The 22,677-nt window shown below is 49.9% G+C and overlaps 1 protein-coding gene across 3 annotated transcripts in view; it reads right to left on the reverse strand.

Moving 5' to 3' along the window:
- Nucleotides 1–220: 220 nt before the first annotated feature.
- Nucleotides 221–22,677, reverse strand: part of igf2bp2a (insulin-like growth factor 2 mRNA binding protein 2a) — a 95,299-nt gene continuing 72,842 nt past the window's right edge. The window contains exons 11-16 of one of the 3 annotated variants that reach the window (XM_052012685.1): nucleotides 18,240–18,308; nucleotides 10,764–10,880; nucleotides 5,711–5,785; nucleotides 5,339–5,470; nucleotides 4,246–4,359; nucleotides 221–776 (exon numbers count right to left, since the gene is read on the reverse strand). In XM_052012685.1, coding sequence (XP_051868645.1) covers nucleotides 681–776; nucleotides 4,246–4,359; nucleotides 5,339–5,470; nucleotides 5,711–5,785; nucleotides 10,764–10,880; nucleotides 18,240–18,308 — 603 coding nt within the window. In that variant the 3' untranslated portion in view covers nucleotides 221–680. Of the gene's footprint in view, nucleotides 777–4,245; nucleotides 4,360–5,338; nucleotides 5,471–5,710; nucleotides 5,786–10,763; nucleotides 10,884–18,239; nucleotides 18,309–22,677 lie in introns of all 3 variants that reach the window. The other 2 variants (XM_052012676.1, XM_052012695.1) reach the window with 2 other exon arrangements.

Genomic DNA, 22,677 nt, shown 5'->3' on the forward strand with positions numbered 1-22,677 from the left:
TCGGCTGGATCCCGGTCACTGCTTGGATGGATCCCAGACGTGCCAGGAACTCTGCCTGGACAGCCCCAGTGCACAGATTGGACCCAGGACCGACCTGCTCCAGCTCCCACACCGAGCCCACCCAGTGACAGTGATCCACCAGCAACTCCCCCCTCCCCATCCCATCCTGTCACACTCGGTACAACCTCCCAAAGAATGGACCACGCACACACCACCACTTCCGGCCTCAAAAAGATATGATTTAATCTCTCAGAAAAAAAAGCAAACAAAATGAATTTTTTTTTTTAAAAAAAAGCACGTGTTATCTACAAAGCAGTGTTAAACCAGAACTAGCTTCAACTTTATTATATAAAAAAAACCCTATTCACACTACTGCAGCTCAAGAGTCTGCTCCGTTTCCTGAGCCATCTACAATTGGGGCGGGGTGACCCAGCGAGGAGGGGAGGGGAATGCGAGGGTTTCTTCACACAGACTGTAGGAGGACTGCCGGCAGTCTCCCTCCCTCCAGATACCCCCGGGGCCACAGCCTTCGGTCGCTGGCAAAGACCCCCCTTGTGTTAGTCTGCTGTGGTGTCGTTTCTTTGGTTCGCTCCCGGCCTGTCGGTCTGGTGTGTCCGTGTGTGTCGGAAGGGCTACATTCGTCTGCTGTTCCTCAACGTGACCGGCTGGCACCTCTCCCTTCACTTGGTGCGCTGGGGGCTGGGGCCGCTCGCCTGTGCCTTCTGCGTCTGCTGCTTCACCTGCTGCACGATCTCCCGGATCTTGCGCTGTGCTGTCTGTGGACGGACGTGGGGGTAAAGGGGGAGGGAGGGGGTAAAATAAGACAATCCATCAGACATAAAGGAAGGGCCCTGTCCGTCTGCTGGCTATCTGAAATAGAATCAGAAAATGCTGGAAACTCTCAGCAGGTCAGGTGGCGTCTGTGGAGGGAGAAACAGTTAATATTTCAAGTCAATGCTGGAAACACTCAGCAGGTCAGGCAGCATCTTGGAGACCCTAAGATATAGGAGCAGAATCAGGCCATTCGGCCTGAGTCTGCTCTGCCATTCAATCACGGCTGATTCTCTTTTCAACCCTATTTTTCCCGTAACCTTCACCCCCTTACCAATCAAGAACCTACCGATCTCTGCCTTAAATACACCCAATGACTTGGGCCTCCACAGCGCTCTGTGGAAACGAATTCCATGGATTTGCCACCCTCCGGCTGAAGAAATTCCCCCTCATCTCCGCTTTAAAGGGACATCCCTTTAATTCTGAGGCCGTGTACTCGGATCCTAGACTTCCCTACCAATGGGAGAGAAGCAATTTTGGGTCAAAGATGGAAACCGTCAGCAGGTCAGGCAGCATCTGTGGAGACAGAAACGTTCCTGTAACGGTCTGGATGAAAGGTCTTTGACCTGAAATGTTGACCCTGTTTTACTCTCTCTGCAGATGTTGCCCGACCTGCTGAGCTTTTTCAGTGTTCCCTGTTCTTATCTCTTAAGAATGAGGACCAGGAGTCAGTCACAGAATAAGGGCACAGTAGTGTAGCGCTTTACAGCGTCAGTGACCCGGGTTCAATTCTGGCCACTGTCTGTAAGGAGTTTGTACATTCTCCCTGTGTCTGCGTGGGTTTCCTCCGGGTGCTCCGGTTTCCTCCCACATTCCAAAGACATATGGGTTAGGAAGTTGTGGGCGTGCTATGTTGGCGCCAGAAGCATGGTGACGCTTGCAGGCTGCCCCCAAAACACACAGTGTAATGCATCTTTTGCGTAGAGTGTTTCGATGTACATGTGACTAATAAAGATATCTTAATCTTAAGGGGTGTTTACGTCAGAGAGGAGGAGAAATTTCTTCACACAGCAGGAGGTGAATCTTTGGATCTCTCCCAGTGACTGTGAAAGCTCAGTTATGGAGCTTCCTTCAAAACAGAGGTTGACAGATATTTGTACGTTAAAGGAATGTGGAGGATCCTGCTGGAAAATGGTGGGGGTAGATCAGCCAGGATGAGTGATAGAACAGGTTCGAATGGCTGAATGGCCTCTGCTGTTCCTAATTACGAGAAATTAGCAGTCCTTATTTCGTGCAACAGTGGAGGAGATCACTTGGCCCTTTAAGGTAGATAGGGCAGTGAAGAAAGCATTTGACACGCTGTACTTCATCAGTCAGGGCATTGAATAGTGTTACAGTTAGAGAACGTGCAGTGCAGGCAGACAGTAAGGGGCAGGGCTATGATGAGGGAGATTGTGAGGTCCAGAGTCCATTTTATTGCACTAGGACATTGTTTAATAGGCTTATAACAGCGGGATAGAAGCTGTCCTTGAGCCTGGTGGTACGTGCTTTCAGCACTTTTGTATCTTCTGCCGATGGGGGGGGGGGGGTAGAGAGAATGTCCGGAGTGGGTGGGGTTTTTGATTATCTCGGCTGCTTTACTGAGACAGCGGGAAGTATAGACAGAGTCCATGGAGGGAGGCTGGTTTCCATGATGTGCTGAGCTGTGGAGGTTATGTTGCGATTGTACAAGATGTTGGTGAGGCCACACTTGGAGTATTGTGTTCTGTTTTGGTCACCCTGTTATAGGAAGGATGTTATTAAACTGGAAAGAGTGCAGAAAGATTTACAAGGATGTTGCCAGGACTCGAGAGAATGAGTTACAGGGAGAGGCTAGCACTTTACTCCTTGGAGGGTAGGAGACTGAGGGGTGATCTCATAAAGGTACATAAAATCATGAGGGGCACAGATAGGGTGAGCAATCTTTTTTCCAGGGTTGGGGAACTGAAAACTAGAGAACATAGTTTGAAGGTTAGAGGTGAAAGGTCCTTGAACCCTGAAGTCATGCATGAGCCTTTGTGTCTTTGAGCATGGCTGATTTACAGCTGCCTGACTTTCCTACGCAGCCATACCAGCTCCTAGACAATCTCTCCTCACCTTCACACCAGAGCAGTATGTGAGTCTTGTGGTCAGACTTGTATATAACATACGGCATAAGTGGAGGGAGCCCCTTGCTGTTAGAATCAGAATAAACACTCTTTGTCCTGTAAAGCTCTTATGTCCTGTACCTGTCATTGTGTGATATATATTAGGAATGAGCAATAAATGCTGGCCTTGCTGATGATGGCCAGAAACCAAAATTGAATTGGAAACAAGGAGATAAACAACAGAAAGTTGCAGAGGGATCTAGGTTTCCTTGTACGTGATTTGCAAAAGGCCAGAATGGAGGTACGGCATGTAGTTAGAAAGATTGGCAGAATAGGAAATTGAATTACAAAAGATGAGAGATTATCCTTCAGTTATATAGAACATTGGTGAAATGACACCTGGAGAACTATGTACAATATTGGTCTCTGTATTCAAGGAAGGATGTTAATGTGTTGGAAGCAGTTCAGAGGAAATTTACTAAACTAATACCTGGAATGGCAGAAATGCAAAGAAAGGTTGGACAGGTGGCTCTGTACACATTGGAATTTAGAAGAGTGAGAGGAGACTTGATTAAAACGTATAAACTAATCGTGAGGGACATAAGGTGAGTGCACGCAGTCTTCTTCCCAGGGCTGGGGAATCAAGAACTAGAGGACATGGGGATAAGGGCTAAACATAGGCAAATGGGACCAGCTTAGATGGGCATCTAGATCAGCATGGACGAGTTGGGCCGAAGGGCCTGTTTCCGTGCTCTGTGACTCTATATCTCCGGAATCTGAGGGGATCCAGATGTTGGGACAGTGTTTCTCCGCAGGACGAGCCTCCTGGTCTGTACGTTGGTCACCTGCAGGCAGGTGGAGAGACGCACTGATGCACGTCGTCATGGCGAGGGAGGATCGAGTGGTCCGGGGGCCAAACTTGCAGCGAAACGTGAGCAGAGCCCACGTGGGGAAGCCCCGGCGTCGATAGATCAGGGCGCAGCCCGAGGGTACCGGGCACTGGATTGGAACAATGTGGGGATGACCCGGGCTCACAGGTCCTGAGGGCTTCGGGGACGTGGAGATGACCCCAGTGTGGGACAGGGTCAGGGATCAGTGGCTGGAGCTGGCTACAGCCGATGCCCAGGGCACCAACTGTGGAACAGCATCACCCGCTCTCACCATACTGCCCTGGCAGTTTGCTTTGCACAGACTGGCACAGTGCCTTGTGCTGCAGCTGGTAGGAACCTGACCGGGGTTTCAGATGGGGTTGAGGTGGGAAGGGATAGTGTACTCTGCTCACACTGCAAACACACGCACACACTCCCTCGCCCCTCCCCCCGTGGAGAGAGCAGGGCCTGCAGCCTACCTGACTGGCGAAGAAATGTCCGACAATCTTGACGATGACCTCGTCGTTGCTGTCGGGTGTCTGGTCCCGGGGGACAATCACCTCGGCACTCGTGATGTTCTGCAGTTCGTTCACCTGGCAGGCAGAGAGGGTGGCGGTGAGGGGAAGGGTCAAACACGGGCCATGCAGAGTCACACAGCACGGAAACAGGCCCTTCGGCCCAACTGGTCCATGATGACCAAGATTCCTGTTTAAGCTAGTCCCATTTGCCCGTGTTTGGACCATATCCCCCTAAACCTTTCCTATCCATGTACCTGTCCAAGTACCTTTTAAATGTTGTTATTGTACCTGCCTCGACCAGTTCCTCTGGCAGCTCATTCCATATACTGACCACCCTCTGGGTGAAAAGGTTGCACCTCAGGTTCCTATTAAATCTCTCCCCTCTCACCTTAAACCTGTGGCCTCTAGTTCTTGATTCCCCAACTGTGGGAAAAAGACTGTGTACTCACCCTGTCTACGCCCCTCATGATTTTATACACCTCTATAAGATCACCCCTCATTCTCTTACGTTCCAATGAATAAAGTCCTACCCTGCCCAACCTCCCTCCGCAACTCAGTCCCTCGAATCCCAGCACATCCTAGTAAACCCCTTCTGCACTCTTTCCAGCTAATGACATCTTTTCTATAGCAGGGCGACCAAAACTGAACACAGTATTCCAAATGTGGCCTCACCAATGTCCTGTACAACTGCAACATCTCTGCCTCATGGCAGAGAGACGGGCACTGAGGGGCAAAGGGCAGGACATAGGGCTGCGGGGGGGGGGGGGGTGGGGGCATTGCCTTGTGCCCTCTCCCCAGGTATCCCAGAGAGGAGGGGAGTATTGGTAGGCACTACCCACTCCCCTCACCCCTGCCCCTCACTGCAGTGGATATGAGGGCTCAGGCCGGGTCACATGTACCGAGGGGGGTAGAGTGGCATGGGGGTAGGGTTTGGGTGGGGGGGGGCAGAGCACCAATTGTGTCCCAGACTGACCCCTCTCCCCTGACTCAGCCTCAGGCCTGGCCCAGTGAGGAAGCCCTCCCTGGGGCAGGGGGAGTGGTCCCTCCTCCTTACCGTCTTGCCTCCCTTGCCGATGACCCTCCCAGCAGCTGAGGCGGGCACCTTGATGTGAGCCTCCAGCTTCACCTCCTCCTTGGGGTTGAAGAAGTTCTCCTCCTTCAGCTTGCCGTAGATCCGACCCTGAGCCTGAAGCACAGCACAGAACGTCATCCCAGGAAGTCAGAGCCCAGCACAGACACCGCAGCCCCCAAGACATCGACCCCCAACCCCGGGGGGGGAAGGTGGAGGAAGAAGGGGGGGGGGGGGGTGGTGGGAAAGAAGAAGGGGAGGGGGGAAGGAGGAGTGGGGGGGAGTGTGTGCGTCTGAAGTGATGCCCTACCCGAGACCCTGGTACCCCTCTGCTCCGTCCTGGGCTCATCCACCAACCTTAAACTGTGCCTCCGGGGAGCCGGTGATGATCACCATCCGCTCACTCGCGTCAGGACCCTCCGCAGGAGCAATCTGTGCACACACACAGCACCGTCAGCAATCCTACCCCCACTGGAAACCACCGAAACACCCTCCCTCCCTCCCCCACCCCCCCATCCCCTCCCACCCAACCTTTCCCTGGGATTTGCCAAGAGCCAATGTTGCCTTCCTCAATCAGCAGCTGGGTGTGGGTGGGTGAGGGTCAGGGGCAGTGGTGGGTGGTTAGACCACTCACTGCCTTGTTCCCACACAGACGTTAACCCCACACAGCACAGCCCAGGTCACAATCAGTACTGCCTCTATGTAAGAACAGCCCACTCCCCCACCCTATCCCCACAGCCCTGCAAATCCCCTTCAGAGCATCTGAAGGGGAAGGATTTGCAGGGCTGTGGTGAAAGGGTCCCTCTGAACTCTGCCTGCACCACAGCTCCCACCAGCCGTGAACCCCAGACCCCAGCCACTGCGGGGAAAACCTTGCCCTCACGTCGCTCCTGGTCCCTTTGCCCATCACCTTCATCCAATATCTCCTGGCTTACGTCCCTTTGGCTAACGGGAACACCTCTCAATCTACTCTGATCTCCTCACAAACCCCCACAGAACTAAAGTCCCTAGTCCCTGGAGTCAAAGAACACAGAACAGTACAGCACAAGAACAGGCCCTTTGGCCCACCATGTTGTGCCAGACTAATTAAGCTAAAAATGCTTAATTAAACTAATCCCTTCTGCCTCCATATCCCTCCATTCTCTGCAGATTCGAGTGCCTATCTAAGAGCCTCTTAAATGCCTCTCTCGTACTTGCCTCCACCACTTCCTCTAGCAATGCATTCCAGGCACCCACCACTCTCTGTGTACAAAACCTGCCCCGCACATCTCCTTTGAACATACCCCTTCTCACCTCAAATGCGTGCCCTCTGGTATTAGACATTGTGACCCTGGGAAAAAGATACTGGATGTCTACTCTATCTATGCCTCTCATAATTTTATAAACTTCTATCAGGTCTCCCCTCAGCCTCCGCTGCTCCAGAGAGAACAGCCCAGGTTTGTCCAATCTCTCCTTATAGTTCCTGCCTTTTAATTCAGGCAGCAAACCAGTAAACCCCTTCTGCACTCTCTTCAAAGCCTCCACATTCTTCCTATAATGGGGTGACAAGAATTGAATCCAATATTCCAGATGTGGCCTAACCAGGGTTTAGAAAGCTGCAACATAACTTCCTGACTCTTGAACTAAATGCCTTGACTAATAAAGGCAAGTGTGCCATACACCTTCTTTACCACCATATCAACTTGTGTAGCCACTTTCCGGGAGCTGTGGACTTGGACCCCAAGATCCCTCTGTACATCAACTCTGATAATGGTGCTGCCATTAACTGTGCACTGTCCCTTTACACGATCTCTTAAAGTGCAACACCTCAAGATTCAAGAGTCACTCAGATAAATCTCTTCAGTGTACCTCCAAAGCCTTCACATCTTTCCTGAAGTGTGCTGCCCAGAACTGGGCCAAACACTCCAGTTGCTGCCTAACCAGTGTTCGACTTTCTTGCTCTGTGTCCAGGATCTCATGCTTTTTAAACCACTTTCCCAACCAGCCCTGCCACTAGCAACAGACCTTATACATATAGCTCCTGTCTCTCTCTCTCTGTACCCTCTGCTTCTCCTCACCCTTCCCTGCAATCATGGCTGATCTGCCCCAGGCTTCTCTCCTCTTCAATGCTAGTGTCCCAAAGACCCCAATTCCCAGATCTTTCAAAAATCTATCTACTCCCTCTTCAAATACCTCCAGTAATTTGCAACCCTGCAGGTTAGAGAATTTCAGAGATTCACCAACCTCTACGAGAAGTTCCCTTGCACCTCAGTTTTAAATGACCATCCCCTAATCTTGTTACTAAGTCCCCTTGTTCGAGATGTCCCCATCTCAACATCCACCCTGTCATGCTCTGCAAAGACCTCATGTGTTTCAATAAGATAACCACTCATTTTTCCAGACCCCGAAGAACAGACCTAATTTCTTTAGTGTTAGGACAACCCTCTCATCCCAGGAATTAGCCTTGTGAATCTCTTCTCCAATGCCAGAATTTCCTTCCTTAAATAAGGGGATCAAAACTATGCACAGTACTCCAGTTGTGGCCTCATCCAGGGATTTCCCCAGGGTTGGGGAATAGAAGGCACAGGTTGAAGGTGAGAGGGGAGAGATTTATTAGGAACCTGAGGGGTAACTTTTTCCACTCAGACAGTGGTGAGTGTATGGAAATGAGCTGCCAGAGGAAGTGGTTGAGGCAGGTACATTAACAACATTTAAAAGACACTAGGTACATGGATAGGAAGGGTTTCAGAGGGATGTGGGCCAAACGCAGGCAAATGGGACTAGCTCAGATGGTAATCTTGATCGGCAATGGACTCGTTGGGCTGAAGGTCCTGTTTCCGTGCTGTGTGACTCTATGACTCTCCGACTCTCCAGTCCCCTGTACAATTGTAATACAGGGGCTCCCCAGGATACAAATGACCTGACTTATGAAAATCCAATCTTTCTGCAAATTCTCACACACATTTTTAAATAATTTTCAAGATTGTAATACTAACAAAATGTTTCACGGTGTTCATAAATGACTAGGTACCGTATATATTCCATTAGATTAGAGAGTCAGTATTCAATGAAATTAAATTATAGCAAGTGCATATAGAGCGATACAATATGGGTAGCTATAGAAAACAGACGTTTCTGACTTATGAATAAATTGGCTTAGGGACACTTCTCAGGAAGGGAACCCTTAGGTAACTGGGGACTGCCTGCAGTTCCCCATTTCTAAACTCCAACCCTCTTGCCATAAAGGTGAATAATATAAATCAATCACACTGAAAAAGGCAGCGTTTCTAACAGAGCAAAAGATCTCTGCTCTGTATTTCCCTCCAGTCCCTGAAACAACGTTCCCCAACCCTCTGAGCCCCGTCACTCAGCCAGTTTTGCACCCTCACTGATGCAGCCCCTAGTATTCCACCCATAGCTCTCCCCTCAGCACTGGACGGAGGCCCCAGCACGGTGCTGGGACAAAACTGCTTGTGCATCAGTATCCAGCTAGCTTGGAATTTAATTTATCATTTACAGGCGCTTTTCAATTTTGTAATGATTTGTAATGAACTTTGGTGCAGAAGGATTGCACTGATCAATGCAGTGACAACAGCGGTAACCCCCAACAACCCTTCCACTGCAGCGCTGCCCTGCAGTTTCTCACCCTTTGCTGACAGGCACATCAGTATCTCACCTCACATAATTTTGTACACCTCTATCCGGTTCCCCCATCAGCATCTGCTCCAAGGAAAACAAACCCACTCTATCCATTCCCCCTCCCCCATTGCTGAAAATTCCCATCCCAAGCAACATGGTGAATTCCCTCTGCATCTTCTCCAATGCAATCACATCCTTTCTATAGTAACACAGTTCTCCAGTTGTGGTCTAACCAAAGTTCTGTTCTATGTCTTTTCAAGGCAAGTACCCCATATGCCTTCTTCACCACCTTATCTACCTGTGTTGCCTTCAGAGATCCTTGACTTGTGCAACAAGGTCCCTCTATTTCTCAATTCTCCTTTGGGACCCAATGTTCATCCAACCCTTAGTCATCCTCCCAAAGTGCATCAGCTTATTACATTAATCAAGACTAAAATCCATCTGCCACTGTTCTGCCCATCTTATCAGGTGATCAGTATCATTCCGACGATCAAATGATTGTCAGGTCATCTGTGAACTTATAAATCATATCACCGACATTTATATCCAAATCATTAATGTAAGGGTCCCAGCACCAATCCCTGTGGTACACCACCAGTCACATGCTTCCAATCACAAAAGCAAATTTCCACCATCACCCTCTATATTACCGTGCCAACTTCGGATCCAATTTGCCAACTAGTCCTGGATCCCACGAGCTCTAACCTTTTGGATGAGTTTCTCATGTGGAACCATGGCAGAGGCCTTATAAAATTCCATGTAGACTCCATTAACCACACTGCCCCTCATCGACATACTTGGTTAGAACTTAGAAAAATTTCACTGCATTGCATCTTTTGCAGATTTGGAGTTTGTCCACCCAAGACCAAGTCATTAATGTAGGCAAAGAAAAGCAGTAGTCCTCGTACCAACCCTAGGGATCTCCATGGCACGTTTCCCTCCAGTCCCAGAAACAACCTTTCCCTACAGGCCACCCATGGGTTACAAACACCTGGCTTACAGACACCCTCACACACGAACAAGCTGCCATAACATTATTAAATTCAAATGTCCGACGTATGTTCGATCCTCGTTACCTCTCTCTCTTCATTTTTAGTAATTGTTCTTTCTTATCAGTCTTGTGTGCTTTTGATGTCGTTCATTACCATACTGCGCAGGTGTGGTCACTATATTGAGCAACTTTTGTGTATTTTCCTATTTATGGACAAAATCGACTTATGGATGTCTATAAAGACAGAACCCATTGATTATGTGGGGACGGTCTGAACTATAATTTCCTGTGAGGCAGACAACTTTCTATCCGTGCTGCTACAGACCCTTCTACTGCATGGCCTTCAGTTTCGACCACAGGACAATGACCCACAGGAAGTTGAGGGTAAGCTGACAATGACCCACACTGCCAGTCACAGTCACACAGCAGGGAAACAGGCCCTTTGGCCCAACTGGTCCATGCTGACCAAGATTCCCATCTAAGCTAGTCGCAGTTGCCCATATCCCTTTAAACCTTTCCTATCCATGTACCTGCCTCAACCACTTCTGCTCGTTCCATATCTGGACCGCCCTCTGGGCGGAGAAGTTGCCCCTCAGGTTCGTATTAAATCTCTCCCCTCTCACCTATGCCCTCTAGTTCTCGATTCTCCAACCCTGGGAAAAAGACTGTGCGCAGTCACCCTACCTATACCCCTCATGATTTTACATAGGTTGCCTAGTACGAGGGGCAGGGAGCTGGGTCCTCAGCCACAGGCAGCCTAGGACGTGGTTCCAGGAGTGGCGACCAGCGAAGGGTCCTTACCTTAATCGAGGCACCAGCGAACCTGGAGAGCTGCTTGATTTGCTGTCCTTTCTTCCCAATAATGGCTCCCACTGCCTGGGTGGGGATGAACAGGTGAACCACCTCCTGTTCCGAGGTCTGCTGGGAAAGAGACGACAGGTCAGTCTGGTGCAGGAAGCATAGACTCTGAACCAACTGGGCAGCAGGAAACACCCTGGGGCACACTGCATAGGCTAAGCCCACCGAACCGGCAGGGAACAGCGGTCAGCCACCAGGTCCGGGTGAGGGGATGGAGGAAGTGAAGGGGAGGGTCAGGAGAGTGAGAAACCCAACCCTATCTATCTCGGGGGACGTGTCACCACCATTTCCTTCCTCGTGTGCGGGGGAAATCGAGGGCCGGTGCGAACTTCTACGCGGATAGTGAAGGGTCGGCGGGCTTGCTCACAGCCGAGGGACAGCAGGAGTAGATGGGAGAGTGGCCACCACAGGAGGCTGCCACAGACCAGCAGAGCTGCAGTGACACCGGTGCAGGCATCCACCTGATGCACCTGTGCTTCACTGCAGCCTTGCAACTGCTACGCATTTCACAGCTGGCGTACACCACGGGCTATTCAACAACAACAGCTGCATGACACTACCCCCTTCTAAGGTAGGACTGGAGGCTGCAGCGGGAGGTGGCTGGATCAAATGGGGGGTGTGGGAAAGGAGTGGGTGGGGGGGGAGGGGGATGGAGGAGAGGAGAGAGGAGTGAGTGGTCCCAGCCCCCAGGGGACGGAAGTGTTGGGGAGGGTCGGTCGAGGATCTGTGTGGAGCTTGGGGTTTCCTCTCACATCCCAAAGACGTGCAGGTTGGTGGGTTAATTGTCTGCTGTAAGTTGCCCCTTGTGTGTAGGTGAGGGGTACAGTCCGGGGGTTGATGGGAATGCATGGGGAAAATACAATAGGATTAGTGTAGGACTGGTGTAAATGGCTGGATGATGGGCAGCACGGACTCAGTGGGCCGAAGGGCCTGTTCCCGTGCTGTCGCTTTGCACGGCAGTGATGACAGAGGAACTTCGGAGGGTACGCTGCACTGCTGCCTGTGGTCTGGTTGCAGGAACTGCTGCAGGGATCGTCGCGGGTAGCAGTTGAGAGTCAGAACCAACCCAGGCCAGCTCCAGGCCCTCAGGCACAGCTTGCAGCAGGGAGATTCCCTCCCTCCAGCAGCTGCCCTGGAGAGGAGGGGTTCGTGTGGGATTCTGAGCCACAGCCACCACAGGATTGTGTGTCCTACAGCTTCCACCTTCAGTGACCTGACAGGGAATGCCACAGCTTGTGTGTGGCACCGTGCTCCTTGTATACAGCGCAGTGCACCTCCATTTATAATGCAGCTTGCAATCTGAGATGGAAGTCGCGTTGCAGCTGTATGAAACTCTGGTTAGGCCGCTCTTTGAGTATTGTGTGCGGTTCTAGTCGCCCCATTACAGGAAGGATGTGGAGGCTTTGAAGAGGATGCAGAAGAGGTTTGCCAGGATACTGCCTGGATTAGAGGGCATGAGCTACAAGGAGAGGTTGGACAAACTCAGGTTGTTTTCTCTGGAATGTCAGAGGGTGAGGGGAGACCTGATAGAAGTTTATAAAATTACAAGAGACATAGATAGGGTAGACAGCCGGTATCTTTACCCCAGGTTCAAAATGTCCAATACGAGAGGACATGCATTTAAGGTGAGAGGGGGCAATTTCAAAGGAGATGTGTGGGACAAGTTTTTTTTTTTACACAGAGAGTGGTGCCAGGTGTGGTGGTTGAGGCAGATATGATAGAGGTGTTTAAGAGGCTGTTAGATTGACACATGAATATGCGGGGAATGGAAGGATATGGACCACGTGCAGGCAGAGGGATTAGGTGTCATTAGCTTAATTAATTCATCATTTAACATGGTGGGCTGAAGGGTCTGTTCCTGTGCTGTACTGTTCTATTTTCTATTGGTGGGGGTAGGAGTAAGGGGCCAGGTGAGGGGGCCCTTGGGGTTGGTCAGAGGAAGGGGTGAGAGGTGACACGAGATGAGGGGAGGTTTGGGGTTTAGGCATGGGTCACTTTCCTGCACTCTGACACCTTCAGAACTATATGCTGACACTCCCCCCTCCCTCCCACAGTGGGGATCTTCCTGCGGTCGGCTCTTCCCCTGATGTTGGACTCGATCACCGTCTATATACAACGTGGCATCTGGAACTGAGACAGTCCAAGATCGCCCAGTCCAGGGGGGAGAACCAGTGACGCAGGTTCCCTACACATTGACTGCCAGTGAAATCTACACATGGTCTGGAGAGACCCGCGCATCCTCATGAACACGTATTGTCACCTTGGCAACCAGAGCCGTTAGCGTCATCGTGGGGATTGGAACCATCACCGAGGAGCACTGTCAGCTTCACTGTTACCATTGGAATGGAGACGTTACTGCGGGGACCAGAGTTGCGCTGTCAGCATCACCACGTGTACCGTCACCAATGGGACCGTTACAGTGGGACTGTCACCAAGGGGCCATCACTGAGGGGGCCGTCACCAAGGGGACTGTCACAGTCACCATCAGCATCACCATTACCATGGAAATGTCGCCATGGGGGCCAGAGCCGACACCTTCACCAAGGGGACTGTCACCATGGGGACCAGAGCTGTCACCCATGCTTTCAGCATACCATCCTACACTAGTTATTGTGACGGGGAAGGACTAACAAACAACATTGACGTGGGTGGTCCTTGGGGTAGAATGCCCATTAAAGTGATTGAATTCTTCATTAAGATGGAATGAGAAACTCGATTCCAAAGATAGGCTCCCAAATCTAACCAACAACAACTATGAAGGTATGAACTGGCTGTGATAGATTGGTTAACATTGACAGTGGATAGGGAATAACAAACAAGTAATGAGTGCCTAGATGAAATACAACAATCATTCTTTACTGCCCTTTGCAAAAATGACACCGCAAAGGTGGCTCAACCACAGAGTGCAAAAGAAATTAGGATTAGTATTGGATCCAAGGAGGAGAAATACAACAAGGCCAGAAGAAAGCATCAACCCTTGAGGATTGACAGCAGTTTAGAATTGAGCTGAGAACAAAGGGATTGTTCAGGGAGGGGAAAATACACAATGAGGGTAAGCTTGCTGACATCATAAAAACTAAAAAGTAAACTGTAAATGGGAAATATAAAAGCATCAAAAAATATGTGAAGAGAAAAAGATTACTGAAGACATATATAGGTCTGTTATGGTCAGAAAAGGGGGAACTTATGATAAAACAAAGAAATATAAAACTTTGGTTAGGCCACACTTGGAGTACCATGTGCAGTTCTGGTCACAGCATTACAGGAAGGATGTTGCGACTGTGGAACGGGTGCAGGCGAGGTTCACCAGGATGTTGCCTGGATTGGAGAGTATTAGTTATAAGGAGAGGTTGGACAAACTTGAAACAAAAGCAGAAATGCTGGAAATAATCAGCAGGTCAGGCAGCATCTGTAGGAAGAGAAGCAGGGTCAAGGTTTCAGGTTAGAGCCCCTCCATCAGAACTGAAAAGGAGAAAAGAGAAGCTGGTAAAGCTGCAGGGAGGTGGGGAGGGGGATGTCTCTGATGAGGTAAAACCAGGGTGACCTTGGAGATAAACTGTAAACAAGGTTATCTGGTCAATGAGTAGATGGAAACAGTTAGAGTGAGAGAACATAGATAAAAGAACCTCGTCAAAAGAATGTGGGAGTTGTGAAATGCAGAGTGGCAGGACAAGGTCAGTAGTGGACAAACTTTACTTATTTCAGTGCACAGAATATTACAAGAATAAGGCAGGTGAACTGTCAGGCATTGCAGAGACTTGGTTGAGAGAAGGGACAGGACTGGCAGCTCAATGTTCCAGGATTCAGATGTTTCAGACGTGATAGAGGGAGGTAAAAGAGGTTGAGGAGTTACATTGCTAATCAGGGAGGATGTCACAGCTGCACACAGAGGGGACATACTGGAGGGCTCATCTACTGAGGCAGTATGGGTAGAGTTCAATAATAGGAAAGGTGCAATCACTCTGATGGGATTATACTAGAGGCCTCCCAATAGCCAGTGGGAGATAGAGGAACAGATATGTCAGCAGGTTATGGAAAGAAGTAAAAGAAACAGAAAGTTGTAGTGGGTGACATTAACTTCCCCAACATTGAATGGGACTTCCTTAGTGACAGAAGTTTAGATGGGGCAGAATTTGTTAGGTGCATCCAGGACAGTTTCTTGACACAGTATGTAGACAATCCATCCAGGGAAGGGGGCCATGCTGGACCTTGTTTTGGGAAACCTGGCCAGGTAATTGGAGTTTCAGTGGGAGAGCATTCTGGGAACAGTGATCGTAACTCCACAAGTTTTCAGATAGTCATGGATAAGAATAAGTCTGGGAAGTGCTAAATTGGGGAAAGGCTAATTACAAATGCATTGGGCAGGAGCTGGGGAGAGTAGATTAGGAGCAGCTGTTATTGGGCAAGTCCACATATGACATGTGGGGGTTGTCCGAACACCAACTGATCCGAATTCAAGATCAGCAGGTTCCTGTGAGGGAAAAAAGACAAGGATGGCAAGGTTCAGGAGATGAGAGATGTTGCAAATTTAGTCAAAAAGGATAAGGAAGCGCAAATAAGGTTTAGGAAGTTAAAATTGAACAGGGCCCTTGAGGAGGCAGGTGAGAACTTAAACAGGGAATCAGGAGGGCTTAAAGGGGCCATGAACTGTCCTTGGTAAATAGGATACAACAGAATCCCAAGATATTTTATATATACAGTATATACACACTTAAAACGAGAGGGTCACTAGGGAGAGGGTAGAAGCACTCAAGGACAAAGGAGGGAATTCATGCTTGGAGTCAGAGGAAGTGGGCAAGATACCAAATGAATACTTCACACTGATATTCACCAAGGAGAAGAACATGGAGGGTAGTGAGATCAGGGAGGGGTATGTTAATATCAAGGAGCAGGAGGTGTTGGGTCCAAGATGGGTAAGTCCCCAGGGCCTGACAGGGCATACTCTTAAGTTATTGAGAGAGGCAAGAGAGGAGATTGATGGGTTCTTGACAGAGATCTTTGTGTCCTCTCTAGTGGGTTCCCAGAGGACTGGAGAATAGCCAATGTTGTTCCTTTAAGAAGGGCAATGGGGATAATCCAGCAAATTATAGGCCAGTTAACCTTACATCAGTGGTAGGGAAATTATTGTTGTAGATTCATAGGGATAGGCTTTACTTGCATCTGGAAAAGCATGGACTTATTAGGAACAATGAAAAACACGACAATGCTGGAGGAACTCAGGCCAGACAGCATCCACGGAGAAAAGCAGGTGGTCAATGTTTTGACTTATTAGGAACAGTCAGCATGGCTTTGTGTGGGGCCGGTCATGTCTAATGAACTTGACTGAGTTTTTTTTTTGAGGAGGTGACAAGGTGATTGGTGAGGGCAGGGCAGTGAATGTTGTCCACGTGGATTTTAGTAAAGCTTTCGACAAAGTCCCTCATGGTAGGCTGTTCTAGAAGATGGGATCCATGGAGACTTGGTAGATCGGATTCAAATTAGGTTTGCCCATAGAAGACAGAGGGTAGTGGTGGAGGGGCATCATTCTGACTGGAGGTCCGTGAGAGTGGCAGGAATCAGTGCTGGGACCTCTGTTGTTTGTAATATATATGTAAATGATTTGGACAAAAATGGTTAGTATGTTTGCAGTTGACATAAACATTTTTCCCCAGAGTAGAAATGCCAAATACCAGAGGGATCAGTTTTAAGGTGAGAGGGGGAAAGTTTAAAGGAGATGTGTCAGGCAGGTTTTTTTTTAAAAACACAGTGGTAGGTGCCTGGAATGTGCTGCCAGGAGAAATGGTGGAAACAGTCATGATCACAATATTTAAGAGGAACTTATGCAGACACATGAAAAGGCAGGGAACGGAGGAATATAGACCATAAGCACCCAGATGGAGGTAGTTTAATTTGGCATCATGGTTAATGCAGAAATGCTGTACTTTTCTATATTTCTATGTAAGTGGCAGACCCATTACATACCTATTTTGCTTCCGTCTTTGCAGAGGAGGATACAGAAAAAATCTCCCAGAAATGTTGGAAAACATTGGGTCTAGCAAGGGGAAGGAACTAAACGAGATTAGTTTTAGTGGGGAAATGGTGTCAGGGAAACTGAAGGGATTCAGGATAAATTCCCAGCCTGATGGCCAGTGTCCCAGAATACCCGAGAAAGTGGCACTGGAAATAGCAGATGTGCTCACATTTTTTAGACTCTGGAACAGTTATAGTGGATTGGAGGGCAACTAATATAATCCCAGTTTTTGAAAAGCAGGTAGAGTAAACAGGGAATTATTGACTGGTTAGCTTGACATTAGTGATGCTGGAGTTTATTATAAAAGATGCCACAGCTGAGCATTTGCAGAGTGTGACAGGATCAAACAAAGTTACATGAATTCATGAAAGGGAAATCATGCTTGACAAATCTACTGGAATGTTTTTGAGGATGTAATGAGCAGAATAGATGAGGGAGAACTGGGTGAGTACATTTGGACTTGCATACAGCTTTTGACAAGAGATTAACATGCAAAATTGAAGTACACGTACTGGGGGTAAGGTGCTGATATCATTGGCTGATAGGAGACCAAGTGGGGGCAAGACAGTGATTGGTGGGGCACTGCAGAGACCCCGGTTATTAATAAGATATATTGATGATTTGGACGAGGGAATTAAATATAATGTCCCCATATTTTCAGATGACACAAAGTTGGGTGTGTCGCGAGGATGCAGAGATGCTCCAAGTTGATTTGGAGAGGTTGAGGGAATGGCTAGATGCTTTACAACCTCAATAACCGTGAGGTTGTCCACTTTGTTGACAATATTTTGATTATTATCTGATTGGCGACATCAGGAAGTGTGTGAAACAAGACCTGGGTGCCCCCGTGCACCAGTCGCTGGAGATAAGCACATGGGTGCAGTAGGCAGCTCAGGGGCAGAGTGTAACACCGCTGCCTCACAGCTCCAGAGAACCGGTGATGTCTGTGTGGAGTTTGCACGTTCTTCCCATGACTGCATGGGTTTCCCCTGGGTGCCCCGGCTTCCTCCCACGTCCCAAAGACAAGCGGGGTGGGAGGTAAAGTAGCCTACCTAAATTTCCAGCAGTGTGAGGGGGAGTGGTAGAATCTGGGGGGATGTTGAGGGCAGTATGGGGAGAATAGGTCACAAGGAACATTAGTGCACCTATCCGTGCGACCTCTTTCTACCTTGTCAGGGAAGATAGATGCTGCATTTAGCGGCACTTTCACCTGGAGCTTTGAGCTATGGTCAGCAGCTGGGTTGGATATCAGTGAGGTTTCTGCCTCCTGCCGGGGGGGGGGGGGGGGGGGGTGGAGGTTTTGGCTGGGTTGAGCAGCAGATAGCAGCCCACGGGAAGGGTGCACGCGTGCGGACAAGCTCGGCTCAAGGCTGTGCCTGCTTGGCACTTGTTTAGTGTGTGGCACTTACAGTGTACGGCTGGGCCATTGCACCGACTGCCGCTGTACTATACAGAGCCCCTGGGTAGCACAGTTGACTCTACATTGGGAGAGGAAAAAGGCGTCAGTCCCTGCCAGCCCGTCACAAGTCATCATACTTATCACAGCGTTAATGTCCTCACTCCCACCAACCACGGGCACAGAGGAAGGGAAGTCAGTCTGCACATGGGGAGATCGAGCGTCCACCTGCACAGTGCAGCACACGTGGTGCACACACACATACCACACCTGGTGTGCTGGTGTGCGCACACACCACAAACACGCACATGCTACAAACGCACACCTGCAGATGAATGCAAACACAGACAAAAAGGGACAAATGGACACACACCAAGACCAGGGGGGATGCTGAGGGCATGACACTGATTCCTGTCACAGCTTGGCAGATGTGGAGTCACTCCCTTTGTCTGTGGCTCTCACTCCTTCCTCCCCGGGCCACCAGCTCCACCGTGTACTGACAGGCTGCTGGTATTAAGAAATGGAGAGAGGCAGATCAAGAGAGTGTGCAAGGAGGTGGTGAGAAATCGGAGGAAGGGAACAGGGAGTAGCTTAAGAAAGTAGCTAATAGGAAGGAGCTTAAGGAGGAGATTAGGAGAGCCAGAAGGGGGCATGAGAAGGCCTTGGCGGGCAGGATTAAGGAAAACCCCAAGGCATTCTACAGGTATGTCAAGAGCCAAAGGATAAGATGCGGAAGATTAGGGCCTATCAAGTGCAACAGTGGGAAAGTGTGTATGGATCCAGAAGAAATGGCGGAGGTACTTAATGAATACTTTACGTCAGTATTCACTACAGAAAAAGATCTGGGGGATTGTAGTGGGGACTTGCAGCGGGCTGAAAAGCTTGAGCATGTATATATTAGGAAAGAGGATGTGCTGAAACTTTTGGAAAGCATCAAGTTGGATAAGTCGCCAGGACGGATGAGATGTACCCTAGGCTGCTGTGGGAGGCGAGGGAAGAGATTGTGGAGCCTCTGCCGATGATCTTTGAATCGTCGATGGAGACGGGAGAGGTTCGGGAAGATTGGATGGTTGCGGATGTTGTTCCCTTATACAAGAAAGGGAGTAGGGATAGCCCAGAGAATTATAGACCATTGAGTCTCACCTCAGTGGTTGGTAAGCTAATGGAGAAGATCCTGAGAGGCAGGATTTATGAACATTTGGAGAGGTATAATATGATTAGTTATAGTCAGCATGGCTCTGTCAAGGGCAGATCCTCCTTATGAGCCTGATTGAATTTTTTTTGAGGATGTGACTAAACACATCAATGAAGGGAGAGCAGTAGATGTAGTGTATATGGATTTCAGCAAAGCGTTTGATAAGGTACCCCGTGCAAGGCTTATTGAGAAAGTAAGGAGGCATGGGATCCAAGGGGACATTGCAGTGTGGATCTAGAACTGGCTGGCCCACAGAAGGCAAAGAGTGGTTGTTGATGGGTCATATTCTGCATGGAGGTCGGTGACCAGTGGTGTACCTCAGGGATCTGTTCTGGGACCCTTACTCTTTGTGATTTTTATAAACGACCGGATGAGGAAGTGGAGGGATGGGTTAGTAAGTTTGCGGATAACACAAAGGTTGGGGGTGTTGTGGATAGTTTGGAGGACTGTCAGAGGTTACAGAGGGACATAGATAGGATGCAAAGTTGGGCTGAGAAGTGGCAGATGCAGTTCACCCCAGATAAGTGTGAAGTGGTTCATTTTGGTAGGTCAAATATGATGGCAGAATATAGTCTTAATGGTAGGACTCTTGGCAGTGTGGAGGATCAGAGGGATCTTGGGGTCCGAGTCCATAGGACGCTCAAAGCGGCTGCACAGGTTGACTCTGTGGTTAAGGCGGCATATGGTGTATTGTCCTCCATCAATCAGGGAATTGAATTTAGGAGCCGAGAGGTATTGTTGCAGCTATATAGGTCCCTGGTCAGACCCCACTTGGAGTACTGTGCTTAGTTCTGGTCGCCTCACTACAGGAAGGATGTGGAAGCCATAGAAAGGGTGCAGAGATTTACAAGGATGCTGCCTGGGATGAGGAGTATGCCTTATGAAAGTAGGTTGAAGGAACTCGGCCTTTTCTCCTTGGAGCGACGGAGGATGAGGGGGGACCTGATAGAGGTGTATAAGATGATGAGAGGTATTGATCGGGTGGATAGTCAGAGGCTTTTCCCCAGGGCTGAAATGGTGGCCACAAGAGGACATAGGTTTAAGTTGCTGGGGTGTAGATATAGAGGGGATGTCAGGGTTAAGTTTTTTACTCAGAGAGTGCGTGGAATGGGCTGCCGGCAACGGTGGTGGAGGCGGATACGATAGGGTCTTTTAAGAGACTGTTGGATGGGTACATGGAGCTGAGAAAAATAGAGGGCTATGGGTAAGCCTAGTAATTTCTAGGGTAGGGACATGTTCGGCACAGCTTTGTGGGCCAAAGGGCCTGAATTGTGCTGTAGTTTTTCTATGTTCTGTGTTCCAGGAAGGGAGTGATGAGAGAGAGAGGGAGGGAGAGGGAGAAAGGGAGGGGCTGGAAGGGGGGGAGAAAGAGGGACAGGGACAGAAGAAATGAGAAAGAAAGAAGGTGGGAGGGGAAGATGGGTGCGTGGGGGCGAAGGGGAAGAGAGTGGGAAAGCACAAGGGAGGGCGGGAGAGAGAGGTTGTGAGGGATCAACAGAGGGGATGGGGTGAGAGAGAGGGTGAAGGTGAGGGAGGAGACCTGCAGTGCGACGGAGACTGCACAGGCACCAGGAGCACAGCGCAAGGGTGCAATATTCAGTGTAGGCAGGCAGGGGCTGGTGAGAAAAGGTGGAGAGAAACTGAGGGAGGCAGAATGAGTTAAGTGAGAAAATGAGCCAAAGTAGGGGAGACACAAGGGAGAGCAGATGCTGGAGTCTGGAGCAACACCATCTGCTGGAAGAACTCAGCGGGTCGAGCAGCATCTGTTGTGGGGGGGGGGGGGGGGGGGGGTGTTGGAATTGGTGCAGGGTCTTGACCTGATCTGCCAACAGTTCCTTTCCTCCCACAGATGCTGCTCAACCTGCTGAGTTCCTCCAGCAGACCGTGCGTTGAGGCAAAGTGTGTGTGCGCATGAAAAGGTAAAGAAAGAGTTAGATATATAGAGCAAGGTTGGGGTGGGGGTGAAAGAGAGCGCGTTTAGTTAAACAGAGAGAGCTGGAGGAAAACAGTGAGAAGGGATGAGTGTGAGATAAACGATGAAATACAACGGAGTGGAAGAACAAACCTTGGAAGATAACTCATGGCTCTAGGGAAGGTGCAGCATCAGCACTTGTGCCATGGGGAACTACTATCTGACCAGACACTCCCTCCCTGATGGCTTGGAAGCAGAGACCTTCACTGTTAAGCACCAGCCTACAGTCTAACATTGTGAAGCTGCTCGCTGCAGTTCAGGACATCACCAGTTGTATACTGCACCAATGTGAAACTTCAGGTGCCCCTGTCGAACAACCTGGCCACACTGAGCCAATGGGAGTGAGTGCCTTCATCCCCAGAAAACCCCAGGATTGGACCAGGATCAGGGAGTCTGCTGATATTCCCTGGAGAGGCAAGGGACTGCAGATGCTGGGATTAGGAGCCAAATCCACCCATCACCTGCCAGCCCCCATCTCAGCCTTCCCCTCACCTCATTACCCTGACCATCTCCTCTCTACACTCCCAGTCCTGATGTAGGGTCTCGACCCTGAAACATTGACCATTCCCCTGCCTCCACAGATGCCGCCTGACCCGCTGAGCTTGTTTGCTGCTGCCGATATTTCCCAACTGCCGGACAGGTGAATGGCCCCCGGATCCCATCCCTCTCATGTTATCTTGGCGCCTGTTCCAAACCAACGCCCACTCTGTCCAGCTCACTGAGAGCGGTCCCGCTCCCCCCACCAGATGTCAGCATTCAGCACTAGTTTGGTCCTTCCACAGTGGAGCCAGCAGGCGGGAGAGGTGGGTGTCCAATGCACGAGGAGCCCATTCTCCATTAATAAGTTTGACCCCATCAGATGAACTGGGAGCTGCAGGGCCTCCTGCTGCTGGTGTCTACGAAAGGAGCCTGGTGTCACGGCACAACTGGGGACGAGACGGTGTGGGGGGTGTCCAGCAGGGGAGTTTCATGGATAAACTGTCAGAGGGGATGGGGAGGGAGGATTTAAACATGCCTACACGTGTCCGCCCCCCCCCCCCCCCCACCCCAGGAGCACCGTTCAGTCAGACTGCACTCGGGACCAAAGTGCACAGAGCTCATGGCCCAGCAGATGAAGGGCTCAGGGAGATGGAGAGCAGCCAGTGCTCCCTGTGCGGCGAGAGAGGATGGAGGTGGGGGTGCAGAGATGACAGCAACCCCGCCCAGAGGCCATGCGTGAACTGGAGTTTCTCCAGCCAGAGACTGGCGAATCTGTGGCCACAGAGGGCTGTGGAGGCCAACTCA

Source organism: Pristis pectinata, chromosome 1, assembly GCF_009764475.1.
Source record: "Pristis pectinata isolate sPriPec2 chromosome 1, sPriPec2.1.pri, whole genome shotgun sequence".
NCBI lineage: Eukaryota > Metazoa > Chordata > Chondrichthyes > Rhinopristiformes > Pristidae > Pristis > Pristis pectinata.